General features: G+C 41.6%; 1 protein-coding gene across 3 annotated transcripts in view; it reads left to right on the forward strand.

Annotated features, from left to right (window-relative positions):
- Window positions 1–4,527, forward strand: part of PROSER1 (proline and serine rich 1) — a 77,044-nt gene extending 72,517 nt beyond the window's left edge. For all 3 annotated transcript variants that reach the window (XM_089690813.1, XM_089690812.1, XM_089690814.1), the window contains one exon: window positions 1,213–4,527. In XM_089690813.1, coding sequence (XP_089546939.1) covers window positions 1,213–1,326 — 114 coding nt within the window. In that variant the 3' untranslated portion in view covers window positions 1,327–4,527. The remainder of the gene's footprint in view (window positions 1–1,212) is intronic.
- Window positions 4,528–14,526: the final 9,999 nt, after the last annotated feature.

The raw sequence follows: 14,526 nt of genomic DNA on the forward strand, positions 1-14,526 counted from the left end.
CCTTGTGGGCTCGGGCACACTGCTCTGTAAGCACCAACACACTGCCCCCCAGTAAAACACTCCCAGCACAGTTAACCCTCATGTTAACTCCTTTCTGCCCAATGCCATTAGTACAGTGTCAGTGCTTTATTTATTTATTTTTTTAGCACTGATTACGGTATTTGTGTCACTGGGGATGTCAGTGACACCAAGTCAGTTCCCCCCAGTGTCTGAATGCCCGCCGCAATTCCGGTATATACACCGCCATTTGTAAACTTTCACATAAGCCAATTAATTTACACGTATTGGGATTTTGTTTTAGCAAAGACAAGTAGCAGAATACATTTTGGTGTAAATTTCTAACGAAATTTGATTTTTACATTTCTTTTACTGGACATGTTTTATAGCAAAAAGTCAAAAATTATATATATTTTTTTTTTTATCAAAATTTTTTTTTTTTTTTTTTATAGCGCAAAAAATAAAAACCACACAGGCGATCAAATACCACTGAAAGAAAGCTCCAATTTGTGGGAAAAAAAGGACATAATTTCATTTGGGTGCAACGTTGCATGACCGCACAATTGTCAGTTAAAGTAACGCAGCGCCGTAACGCAAAAAATAGCCTGGTCTGGAAGGGGGTTAAATCCTCAGGAGGGCAATTGGTTAAAGTTACTTGGGTTTTGCCTTTACTTCCACTTGAACACAATTAATGCAGAACTGTATATTAAATGCAAGCAGTGTAAGTGCCTGTGTTTGACTTGGATTCAGTCTCTTGGATTCCTTGTACAGCAAAGCTCAGACTAGGGGAAAGCGAAGCAGCAGATGCAACCAATCAGGTGCTGGTGACCTTGTGCAAACAAGGGACATGCTGTTAGGAAGAGAAAGCAGAGTAACAGAGAGATAATCTCAACAGTTTAATGCTTCTACCTTCCCTGTTCAGCGACTGGGTTGAGAGTGGGAAGGAGACCTGTAGGTGTTACAGAACTGATTTGGAGTAAAATCAGGTCTTTTGGCCTGGCATACAGGGCTTTGCTTTGTGTTAGAGCTGTGTAAATGTCAGAAATGGATGGAAAGAAATACAGATCTTTTGGCAGGTAAAATGACTCTCTAATATGTATTTACATGCTGTTTCGCTGGAGCTCTGCTTTAGGACCATTTAAGTTTGCCACCTGCTATATTATGAGGTAATTCATTAGTACTCAGCATGTGTTTGACCAATTTCTCTTTTTCTAGGCACATTCAGCTTCTGCTCTAGAAGGATTTTCACAGGCAGATGCTTTTGCTGGTTTCCCTACTGGACCTCCCTTTCCTCTTCAGCCAGGATTGCCTCAGCGTGGTTGGCAGTAACTTTTGAAAGAATTCAACACAAAACAAGTTCTTCCATTCACTAACACTGAGAAGCATAGAATAGTCCGTCAGTATTTTGCAAACCCCTCTTGGCTTGTAGCTTTCCATATCTTTCTTCATGACAAAGACACATGCTTGAACATTGTGTGTTGGAACACTAGATATTTATTAGCAAAACCTGACCAAAAACCTCACTTTTTCCAATACTGACCTTTACAGATGAGGATAAATCTATTTTAATAGCGTTTTCTTCTCTTTTTTTAACCATGTTTTCTTATTTTATTGAATGGGTAGTGGTTTTATATACAGTTGTGGTGCTTTTAAAGTGTTATTTGTTGTGGCACATGGAAATGCAGCCATTATGAGACAGCCCCATTCATTTATTAAGAGGTATCTGTGCAAGTGTCCCCAATAAATTGCAATCTCAATAACATTGCCATCCCTTCCCCCCGTCCGTTTGCCTGCTGTCACTGTGTGTAGTCTTCACAGAGCAGTTCTTAACCACCTATGTTATAAATTTCCTTTTAACATGATGAACTATTCCATTTTATATGAACTGTACAGAAATCAAACTTTTTATGTCTTTTTTTTTTTTTTTTTTTTTGGTTTTTTTTGGGTTTTTTTCATATGAACTTTGAACAAATATTACTACATGTGATCTTTTTAATTTAACGGGTGGCATTTTTTTACATCCTTTTTCCATGTCGGAAAATGAAAACATATTAAGAACCTTTTGAGCGTTAAATATAAAATAAATCTAACTGTAATTGCTATCAAGATAGGGTGGATAATTTTATCATACAGACAATTAACACAATATTCAGCATGCAAAAATCACCTCTAGTAATATCAGTACATTAAAATAAACCTTGATTGTGTGCCCACATTTTAATAGTCATAATAAATATACTTTTGGGGGAATTTTGGTGGTATATCTAGTAGCAGCCATTCAGAACAAATCTAATACAGTAACGTGAAATCTGATTGGTTGGTATGGGCTACTTAACATTACATATCACTGCTGCTCATGGTGCAGTCTAGGAAGCATAATGTCCAAGACAGATGTACATAGTGCAGTGAGAATCGGCAAATGTTTAAAAATCAAACCGATCATACCTCAGTTTACTGTAGTCAGATCAGTAAAAAAAAAAACCATTTCAGTGGCTTCCTGCATTGGTTTCCTGCATTAGTAGTTCACTAGCTTTGCACTGCCTTACTAAACAAGCATGAGCTTTTACTAAAACGCAAGAACATAGTGATGTGCAGCCAATCAGAAATGGGCCTGAATGCACCTCTAGTTATGAGCTACTGAGGTGTGTTAAAAAACAAATTGTAGTTTACTATAGGATCAAACTTCCAGCGATATTATTGATAACCAAACTTTTATTTTGTAATTTGATGAACTTTTGAATTAAATTATAAGTAGAATATTTAGATTAGATATATTTGAAATCCTTGTAATAAGCACTTCCATGAATGTGTATAATTGTTGTACATCAAACGGTATTTGTGATAGCCTTTCAAAAGGCATAATCGGCATGGCATGAATTGCAACTTTCTAAAATGTGATGTGTAATGAATAATGGAAAGGCAAATTTACCAAATGAAAACCTATCATCCTGAAAACTATTGTATTTATTCCTAACTTGGCCAGATAACACCCTTGTTAATGTTTTGAAAAATCGTAGCCCTTCTGTGAGATAGCTGCTATTGTTTATGGTGTCCCCATGCCTCTAGTGTCTAGCTAAAAGGGCACTCATTTATAAATCTCTTTTTTCACAATGCAGCAAAGCAGGAGTTTTCTCTGTTCCTATGCTGTAAATGTGATACGGCAATATTCCCGACTTTATAGTCTGTAATCATCCAGTGCTGGATTGCTTCCCCATTGCAGGTGAAGGTCGTAATGGATGTATCAATGGTTTTAACAATTCTTCATTTTAAGCGAATATCTTGATTTTTATTGAAATTGCAATCTACTTTATAACACTGTATTAAATGTTATCTTCTGCTAATGAGTTGTAGGAATGACAGTTTAAACTGCTAACTATGTAACAGTTTATAGAGAATTTTTAACAGTTTCCATCAAGTTTCTGTCTGTAGTGATATCATGGAAAATTAGAAGGTCTTGCTGCTTGCTGTAAGTTGTAACATTACTTTGTCACCATAAGCATGTTTGTTTTGCAGTAAAGCATACGGGGTTCGTTTAACAAAATCATTAAAAATCTGCTAATGGCAGCCAATCAGACCAGTTAGAAGTCATATTTCTGGTATAGACTAGAAACTAAAGGTAGCCAGCTGATTAATTGTAGTTGATGATGCTGAAGATGCCCATAGACATGAGATGATGAATCTAGTTCAGCTAGGTCAGGTGGCTATCCCTTGACTGTGAATCAGAGGTTGTGTTTGCAACTGAGCCTGTATTGTTGTGTGGGGCCTATATGGTCTACCTAGGCATATTCCAATAACCTCTTTATTGCTATCATCTTGAGGACCTAGAGTAGGGGGGCATGCTATTCAAGGTTGGAGGGTTTAAAGAAGTTGTGACAATATGGGTATAGGAAGTAATAGGGTGGGTATTTTGGCTAAATGGGGAGCTGTAGAAGTTGGGGATGTTAATTCTGGAGCCGAGGATATGTGGTTGAAACACCATGACATTTATACTGCAGTAGGACATAGGTCTGTCAAGCTGCAACACTGCTTGAATACATTTACACATCAGCTCAGCAAATGCAACCAATTGTACTACAGATTTGCATGTATTTCTGATCTGTTAAACCATACTTGAAAAAGGGACCAGAGGACCCCCAAATACTTGTGATCAGACCACATGTCACTGTTAGATGAAACAGAATGTGTAACTGATCAACAACAGTAGAAGTATTACTATTCACATATTGCAGGTGTTAACGGCGTACAACACTGTTCATTTGTAATGTTCACAATGACACAATTGTTCAGAACAGTAATATATATGAAAATGTTCTGTTACTTTACCTCTATTCAGGGTATAAACTCTGAGAAGTTTGTTTTACTACAATATATGGAAACTACAGTCTTGTAAATAATCTGAGAAGCATTGTCCTTTGTAGTACTGTATATTCATTTTTAGGTTCAAGCAACAAACTGTTTTTAAATGCTTTGTATGAAATAATGCCATTCTAGTAACTATATCAGATATAATAAATTAGATCAATTTGTAAACGGAAGTTTTATGTCTTTTTTTTTAACGTGATTATGGAATAATCAAATGGAAATCTGGGGTTTCTTGACAGGTGTAGTGGGATTGGAGATGAAATTATTGATTTCCTCTTCTAGTGCTACCTGCCAGCTGTATGTTGGCTTTAAGTGGTTGGGAGAGCACTAGCTAAGCTCAAAGCACAGGCAGGGATGCCTTCTACAAAGGTCTCCTCCACAAAAATGTATCTTCTAACCCTCAGTCTGTACCTCCCTTGAATCTGACAATGCTAACCACCCTTAAAGGAAACCTGTTGCCTCACAGTCCTTAATCAAGTCTGTTTTTCAGGAAGGTGCTAATACGAACCTTCTTATTCGACCTCCTTTGTGTCACCTTGAGAGCTGATCCACACATGTGCGGTGCGGATTGAAGCTTAGGTTTCACAGCTAATTGATACATTAGTTGTTCAGCAGTTCAGGTCAGGTTTACATCAGGTTCAGGTCAGGTTTACATCAAGCTGCAGCTTCATTGTTGTGCTTATAAATTGCTTTGACCCACAATCAATTGATACAACTCTTTCATGAAAGACAACAGATGGACTAAGAGCTAGGGCTGGCATCGAACAGGGCTGATCCTGCTAACACTATACTAAGGGGACACTAGTATAGTTCTGTTCATGATCAATATGTTGGTCTGTACAAATACCGTACTAGTAATGGCGGTGATCAGCGATCTATAGCATCAGTGAGATTTAACGCTAGCTGACCCTGGCTGTGAGGGGCGCTACCTGACCCTGGGGCTATCTGATGTTGCTAGTGGCAGTAATACAGTGATCAGTGAAAAATTCTATATACTGACCCTATACTAATGGCACTGGCTGGATGACGGGTGATTAAAGGGTTAATAGGGGTGAATAAGGGTTAAATGTGCTAATCTAACGTGTGTGTAAAATGTAGTGCTTTTACACAGTGTGGTGTTCTCTGTCATGCGTGCCCACACCCGGAAATAGAAACCGACATAAGGTAACGTCACTTTGTCCAGAGCTGCCACTCGCCCGCACATGGCAGGTGGTTGGCAAGTCATTAAAAAAAAAAAAAATCTTAAAAAAAATTAATGTAAAAAAAAAAAAAAAAAAATTTTTATTAAAAAAAAAAAAACTTTAATCAGAATAGTTAAATGTTATCATAGTAACATTGTACTACTCTGTGGAGGTGGGGGATGGATGATCAAGGATTTTTATTTTGAATAGATTAAGTTCATGACAGTTCAAAATACTAGTGATTTGGATACAGCTAATCACCTGGTACAGGGTGCTGTGATTGGTCCATGTACCATGTGAAAGCTCACATGTAACAGCTCCCCAGGAAGAGAAGCAAAGCTGGTATGAATCATATTGATTCATACCAGCTTTGCTGGCATTGTGATCACATGATCACCGTGTCCCAATTCCTGGGAGCAGTGTTCCGCTGGGCACAGCAGTAGCAGCGGGGGGCTGTGATAGTGCGTACTGGTGTGTTGCTCTGCCTGTACATGCCGCAGTAAACGTACTCTGGGCGGTTAGCAAGTGGATAACCTTGCAAGAGCAATGCTAAACAACTACATTGTTGAAATGTATACTGTTGTCCTCAAATGTTTGCATACCCTTGGAGAATTCGTAATATACAGTATGTACCATTTTTAAAGAAGCCATGAGTGAGCAGACAAAACACATTTATTTCTTGTGGGATTCATATTCAACTATAGCTTATAACAGAATGGCACAATCATAAAACAAAATATGGCAACAAGTAAACAAATGAAAGGACCCCTGTTCAAAAGTCTGCATACCCTTCATTCTTAATACTGTGTTTTGCCCCCTTTAGCATCAATGACAGAGTGGTGTCTTTTGTGACAGTTTTCTATGAGTCCCCAAATTCTTGCAGGTGTTGTAACTGCCCATTCATCCTGGGTAAATGCCTCCAGGTCCTGCAAAGACTTTGGTAGTCTTCCATGAACCGTACGTTTGGGACCCTCCACTGTAATCAGTGGAGGGGCAACTTGGCCTTGTGCTGGAAAGTCCAAGAGCATCCCATGAGCAACAAATTGTCTACCAGTATCTTCTGATAACATGCTGCCTATCCTCTGCCCTATTAGATTACTTAGAGCTCTGCTCCATGGTTCTACGTCGGTGATCTACTGAATCCGGGTGACAGAGTCTGTAGTACTCAATCGTCCTGTGTCCTACTGACTGACACATCCACTGCTCTAATGACACTCCACTTGCAAGATTGGCTAAGTTTATATTTTTACAGTGACATTTGTTTTATTATATTTTTTTAAGTTTTCTCACGATTTAGCTAGGCCTTGCTGGTTAATTTCTTAAAAATTATCACTGAACCCTAGTGATCTTTGATCTTTCATGTTGTTCAGGTAGATCTTCACCTCTTAAAGGTTGCCTACCCCTGCTTTCCAGTCATCGACCTGGCACAGGCTTGAAACAATTGGAATCCAGAATTTCTTTATACAGTTGTGTTCAAAATAATGTGTTGAAAAAAGTGAATAAAGCTCAAAATCCTTCTAATAGCTTTTATTTCCATGCACACAAATGCTTTGGGGACACTACACATTCTATTCCAAATCAAAACATGAAGAAAAATATATCAAATTTGTGTTGTTTCTCTAAAAAAAAATTGAAGAAAAGTGAATATTAGACTGTTCAAAAAAATAGCAGTGTTTGTATTCTTCTTTACAAACTCAAACATTCACTATATAAACTGAAAAATGTTTGAAGATTTTGCTTTCCTTTGAATCACTTAATGAATATTTAGTTGTATAAGCACTGTTTCTGAGAACTGCTGTACATCTGTGTTGCATGGAGTCAACCAACTTCTGGCACCTGTGAACAGGTATTCCAGCCCAGGATGATTGGACTACATTCCACAGTTCTTCTCTATTTCTTGGTTTTGCCTCAGAAACTGCATTTTTGATGTCACCCCACAAGTTTTCTATTGGATTAATATCCGGGGATTGGACTGGCCACTCCATAACGTCAATCTTGTTGGTCTGGAACCAAGATGTTGCACGTTTACTGGTGTGTTTGGGGTCGTCGTCTTGTTGGAACACCCATTTGAAGGGCATTTCCTCATCAGCATAAGGCAGCATGACTTCTTCAAGTATTCTGATGTATTCAAACTGATCCATGATCCCTGGTATGCGATAAATAGGCCCAACACCGTAGTATGAGAAACATCCCCATATCATGATGCTTGCACAACCATGCTTCACTGTCTTCACAGTGTACTGTGGTTTGAATTCAGTGTTTGGAGGTTGTCTGACAAACTGTCTCCGGCCACTAGACCCAAAAAGAACAATCTTACTTTCATCAGTCCACAAAATGTTGTGCCATTTCTCTTTAGGCCAGTCAATGTGCTCTTTGGCAAATTGTAACCTCTTCAGCACATATCTTTTTTTCAACAGTGGGACTTTGCGGGGGCTTCTTGCAGATAGCTTGGCTTCACATAGGCGTCTTCTAATTGTAACAGTACTCACAGGTAACTTTAGACCTTCTTTGATCTTCCTGGAGCTGATTGTTGGCTGAGTCCTTGCCATTTTGGCTATTCTTCTATCCATTTGAATGGTAGTTTTTCGCTTTCTTCCACGTCTTTCAGGTTTTGGTTGCCATTTTAAAGCATTTGCGATCATTTTAGCTGAGCAGCCTATCATTTTCTGCACTTCTTTATATGTTTTCCCCTCTCCAATCAACTTTTTAATCAAGGTACGCTGTTCTTCTGAACAATGTCTGGAACGACCCATTTTCCTCAGAATTTCAGAGAGAAATGCACTGTAACCAGCATGTACAACATTTGCTGCCTTCCTGCCTTAACTAAGGGCAATAATTGCCAACTGTTTTTCAAAGAATGAATGACCTCACTAATAGAACTCCACATTGCTATTATTTTGAACATGCCCCTTTCAATTAGTGATTCAATTACACAGAATCAGCAGCATGCATGTCATGTCTGTTGGATTTCTATTACTCTACTACACCTGCTAGTAAATTATTTGCCATGTAGAAATATCATTTCTACCAAAAACAGTGATTGATCAGGTTAGTAATGTCTGACTGCTATTATTTTGAACACAACTGTACTTGTTCCTGATCAGTAACTCAGAAAATCTTGAAGCCAAAGCTTCAGGATAACCTTTAGGTGGTTAGTCTGTTAAGGAGCACCAGCATTGGCAAAGTACAGTAACACATAGCAGTGGCTATTATTATTATTATACAGGATTTATATAGCGCCAACAGTTTGCGCAGCGCTTACAATATAAGGGAGACAGTACAATTACATTTCAGTACAGAAGGAATATGAGGGCCCTGCTCGTCGAGCTTACAATCTAAATGAAGGGGGAGGTGATACAAAAGGTGATGATCTGATGGAGGTGATTCAAGTACAGTTCTTAGGTGGAGGTGGGATAGGCTTCCCTGAATAAATGAGTTTTCAAAGATCGCCTAATGGCAGACAGCGTGGGGACTGACCGGACATACTGTGGTAGGGAGTTCCAGAGAATGGGAGACGTCCTGGAGGTGAGCATGGGAGGAGGTGATGAGGGAGCTAGAGAGGAAGATATCTTGGGAGGAACAGAGTGGGCGATTATCTGCAGATAAGGTTGGCGATCTATCTAGGGGCAGTGTTGTGAATGGCTTTGTAAGCTGTGGTTAGTATTTTGAATTTTATATGTTGGGTTAGCGGAAGCCAGTGAAGGGATTGGCAGAGCGGGGCAGCAGTCGCTGATCAGTTGGTAACGTGTCTAGCAGCAGCATTCATAATAGACTGAAGGGGGGATAGCCTGTGCAACGGTAGACCAGTGAGGAGGGAGTTGCAGTAATCAAGGCGGGATAAAACCAAGATGTGGGTAAGTTGTCTTGTGGTGTCTTTGGTCAGGAAGGGGCAGATTTTGGAAATGTTCCGGATGTTGAGGTTGCAGGATTTAGCCAGTGTTTGGCTGTGGGGCCCAGGAGAGGTCAGAGTTTAAGGTAGTGGTGTGACATCCATGCTGATATGTCGCTTAATAGATTTGTGATCCTTGAGGGGGTGAATCAGGGAGTGGAGAGATAGATTTGGGTGTCATCAGCATAGAGGAGATATTGGAAGCCATGCGAGGTTATCAGTTGGCCCAGGGAGGATGTATAGAGAGAGAAAAGGAGAGACCCAAGGACAGACCCTTGGGGTACCCCAACAGGAAGAGGAGCAGAGGAGGAGTAGTTGTATGTGACACTGACAGTGCGCTGAGAAAGGTAAGAGGAGAACCAGGAGAGAGCAGAGTCACGGAGGCCAATGGCATGGAGTTTACTGAGGAGGAGCTGGTGGTCGACTGTGTCAAAGGCAGCGGAAAGGTCTATGCGTATGGAGTAATGGCCATTGGTTTTAGCAGTTAGTATGTTATTAGTGAGTTTTAGTAGGGCAGTTTCAGTGGAATGTTGTAGGTGGAAGCCAGACTGTCGGGGATCAGGAAGGTTGTTGTCGGTGAGGTAGCAGTTCATACGGTTGTGAACAAGGCGCTCGAGAAGCTTGGAGGCAAACGGGAGCAGGAAGATGGGTCTTAAGTTATTCAAACAGGTGGGGTCCAGCGAGGGTTTTTTTTGAGTATGGCGGTAACCAGTGCATGTTTGAGCAGGGAGGGAAAAGTGCCCATGGAGAGTGAGAGGTTGAAGATGTGGGTTAGCGAGTTTAGGATGGAGCAGGAAGGAGGCTGCAACAGTCATGAGGGGACAGGATCCAGGGGACAGGTGGTGAAGTGGTCCTTGGAAAGAAGTTCGGTAACTTCCTTGGTGGTAACGGGGTTAAAGGAGGATAGTACGGAGTGTGGTGTTGGTCCTGGTATGTTGGTTGAAAGAGGAAGCTTGACACTGGAGATCTCATCATGAGTTGTCGATCTTCTTGAAGTGACCGGCAATCTCCTGCAGTAAGTTGGTGGGTGGGGGGTGGAGTAAGGAATTAAGGGTAGAAAAGAGTTGACACGGATTGGATGAGAGGGTCTTGATGAGTGTTGTAGTAGGTTTGCTTAGCAACGTGGAGGCTGGAGTTTTATTTGGGAAGAGCGGATTTGTAGAGGGTAAAATCTTGCAGGGATTTAGTTTTACGCCATGTTCACTCAAGAGTGCGGCTGCTTTTCTTGAGACTTCTGGTATCATCTGTTTGCCAGGGTTGTGATAGGTGAGGGCTGGATCTGCGTGTAGAGAGAGGAGCAAGAGCGTCCAGGGAGGATGATAGGTAGTTGTTGTAGGCAGATGTGGCCAGCTCTGGGCAGGACAGGGGTGCAATTTTATCATAGAGGTGCTCAGTAGCAGAGTGAAGAAGGTCAGGGCTGAGGTGGTAGAGGTTTCTACAGGTAACGGTTTGCTGGTTGGAGGCATGGGAGGTAGGAGGCAGGGAGAGTGAGAAGCTGATAAAGTTGTGATTAGAGAGAGGAAAAGGGGTGTTAGAGAGGTTACAGGGAGTGCATAGGTGGGAGAATACAAGGTCAAGGGTGTTGCCATTGGAGTGGGTGGTGGATTGTGTCCATTGTGTTAGGTTAAAAGAGGAAGTTAGGTTGAGTAGTTGAGAGGTGGCAGAGGTGTGAACATTGACTGGGATGTTAGTCACCGAGGATGATGGCAGGCACCTCAGAGGAGAGAAAGTAAGGTAGCCATGCTGAAAAGTCATCAAGAAAGCATGAAACTGGGCCTGGGGGCCAATAGATTAATGCAATCCTCAGACAAACAGGAGAAAAGAGATGAATACAGTGCACTTCAAAAGAGCGGAGGGGCAGGAAGAACCTGGAACGTGCTTTGTGGGGAAAGAAGAAGTCCGACTCCTCCCCCTTTTCATCTACTGGGTCTGGGCTAGTGAGTCCAGAGGAGGCCACCGTGGGAGAGTGCAGCTGAGGAGACAGTCGGAATCCTGGAGCCAGGTTTCAGTAATAGCAAGTAAGTTGAGGAAGAGGTCATTGATAGTAGAAAGTTTGTTAGAGGCTGAGCGGGCATTCCAGACGGCACATAGGAGGGAGGGGCCAGCATGTGGAAGCAGGGGAATTGAGATAAGAGAGTGAGGGTTGCGGCTGTGGCCAGAGAGGGGAGGCTGCTGCTTCTGTGGGTTGGAGTTTGATGGTGGAGGGCCAGGATTTGGGGCAATGTCTCCAGAAGTTGGTAATAGGAGGGTGAGGGAGGTGAGGTGGGACAGGGATTTATATGAGGGCAAATGCCACAGTGATTTTGTAGCGGTGACATTATGTGGGCTAAGAGAGAGCAGGAGATAAGTGTAGTGATATTGAGTGGGCAGAAGTGAGGGTGATATGTACAGGTTGTGGGGTGGGGAGGAGGGGTAAACAAGAGAGTTTGAGGAGAGAGGGCATTATAGCAACAAAGAGAGTTAGCAAGAGCATGCTGGAGAGAGGATAAATAACAAAGGCAGCCTGAGGGAAAGAGGTAAGAGAGGGAAGAGCACTTGCAGACTACTTGGGGTGGCACACTAATGTTTGTACTTGCCTTAGTTAAAGTGCCATGTTTAAAGTGCCATGCACTTAGCACTGTAATGTCACTTTGCACAAGGAATGGCCAGCCTGTCCACTCACCAGCCATCCCAAGGACTGTACTGAATTTATACTTGGATGGACGGGGGGGTTAGTTAATCGTTCAATTGAGAGCTAATAAATGATACATGGTGGAGGGGTTCTGCCCTGAACAGAATGCAAGCAGGATGGACACAAGATAAGGCAAGGTGTTTGATCTCAGCTAAGGCACTACGAGGCTACGTTCACTTAATACAGGCAAGTATACACAGTAGTTACAAAAAAAATCTAACAAAGCAGATGATTTCAGACATGCAAAGTAGCTTAGCGATTGAGAGAGCAATGGAAGCAGTGGTTACCAAGGGCAACAGGAAGGCAGATGTCAGTTGCAGAAAGTTTCAGAAAGCAATGGATGCAGTGGTTACCAAGGGAGGCCCCAAGAATTCATTGTAATGGGCTTTGTGATATAGTGGACCTATAGGCAAAATTTAAAAAATGACATAGAATATGGTGAATCCTGTCCCTAGCATTAACAAGGACATTTTTGTTATTCAGAGTCCCCCCTGTAGCATTGTGTTTTTTTTACCTGTTGACCCTGCCAGGTGATCTGTGTTTCACTCATGACGTCACTACAGCTTGTCACTGTGATGCATAGAATTGAATGTCCATTTGTGACACTTCAATAAAGTTGCCAAAAAAAGTAAATCGTGTGATACATTGTAACAACGCATTGCATTGTCCAAACACCATGGACAGTCTGCAGCCTTTTTTCCTGTACTTTGGTGTGAACAAGTCCTAAGACCTCATCCACACAGGTGGCAGAAGGGTGGTTAAAAAAGGGGGTGGATAGCCATTTTTATTGCCCCATGACCACCAACCGGCAAGTTTACATGGCCAGTGGATGTGTCTGTGTATATTGCCCATCATGGTAGCAGATGGTACCAGTTCAAGTTGTCTGTTGCATGTGGTTGTGGCGTAGCAGGCAGGATTTTCCCCAGAAAACAGTCATTCAGGAAGCGGCAAATTAATCCGACAAGGAAGCTGGCATCGTAGCCACAGTTGTACCGTTGCCAGGGTGCTGCACATGTAATCTGTTATGACACCAACCATTTGATGGCTTGAGTGGCTGAAGAAGCTGTCCAGGAAGCCGAGGGAGAGATTGTTGCAGAGGTGAATGAGTAGGGAGCAGGTCAATGCGACTTATTGACAAGGAAGGCCCTGTGCTCTAATCTGCAAGAGGGCGTAACTTTCAATGTTGACACCTGGGAATTTCCATTGTATATATTCTATTTCAAGTATTGCAAGTATGTTTTCTTCACCCTTTTAAGAATTAATGGCACCCAAGCATGTGTTGTGCATTTTCAGCAATTTTTTTTTTTTTTGGCGTGATTCGGCCTGAGATTTCAGATAAGCAAAGTGTAAACATGGTCTAAAAGTTTTATTTAACTAGACAAATACATAAATGATATTACTACCAAACAATACCTTCCTAGGTATAGGCATGATTTACAAGAGGCATATTTTTATTTTATTTTAAAATACTGTATATGCAGGAAGATTTATCATAGTGGGGCCTCATTCATGTGGGTGTACCTGTTTGTACACCTATGAAAAGGGCCATCTTCACCAGCACAGGAAGCACAAGCGTCCATGCATCCATGTGTAGGCATTTCAGTTCATGTCTGTTGGGATGCAGGGGCTGCATGGACACAGCCACTGGTCCCAACCTGACAGCCATATGGGTGCATGTCCCTAAACACAGGCAGTGTACGTTCAGCAACACGCACCCACATGGCTGTCAGATTGGGGATTGGTTGTGTCCATGCAGCCCCTGCATCCCAACAGATATGAACTGAAATGCCAATGCATGGACGCTTGTGCTTCCTGTGCAGGTGAAGACGGCCCTTTGCACAGGTGTATAGATAGGTACACCCATATGAATGAGGCCCCATTATGATAAATCTTCCTGTATATACAGTATTTTAAAATAAATGATATGCCTCTTGTAAATCATGCCTATATTTAATAAATGCTGCACCCTAATTCAAATACTTTTTGCCACAATGGCTTGCTGCACACAAAGCAAAAGAGGAATTTTTTTTTAACACCGTCAGTTATGTTTTTTCCAGTCTCAGAATGTTGGAAGGTGCGCATTTTTCTATTAGTAAAACCGTAAATGCTCTTTTACACTAGCGCATATGCTAAAGTGCTCAATGCAGTAACCAATGGTTACTTCAGGTAAACTACTGTGTGTTGTGGAAGAATGCACACATGCTGCATTTTTTTTTGCACTGAACTGCTCTGCCAACCAGACAGGTCCATTGTGGTGTTAAGAGGGCACATAGAAAACAATGTGTGAAACAAGAACAGATTGATCTTTATATCTGGTGTTTTCAAAAAAGCTGCATTCAGCTAGTAGCTCTGCGGCTAATGGTGAAGGAAACCATGCAAGAACGCGGTGACATTATTGTGTACAGGGCTTGCATGGTGCCACAATG

The sequence above is a fragment of the Staurois parvus genome, unplaced genomic scaffold (genome assembly GCF_062004578.1).
Source record: "Staurois parvus isolate SC_StPar_1 unplaced genomic scaffold, SC_StPar_1.0 ptg000544l, whole genome shotgun sequence".
Lineage (NCBI taxonomy): Eukaryota > Metazoa > Chordata > Amphibia > Anura > Ranidae > Staurois > Staurois parvus.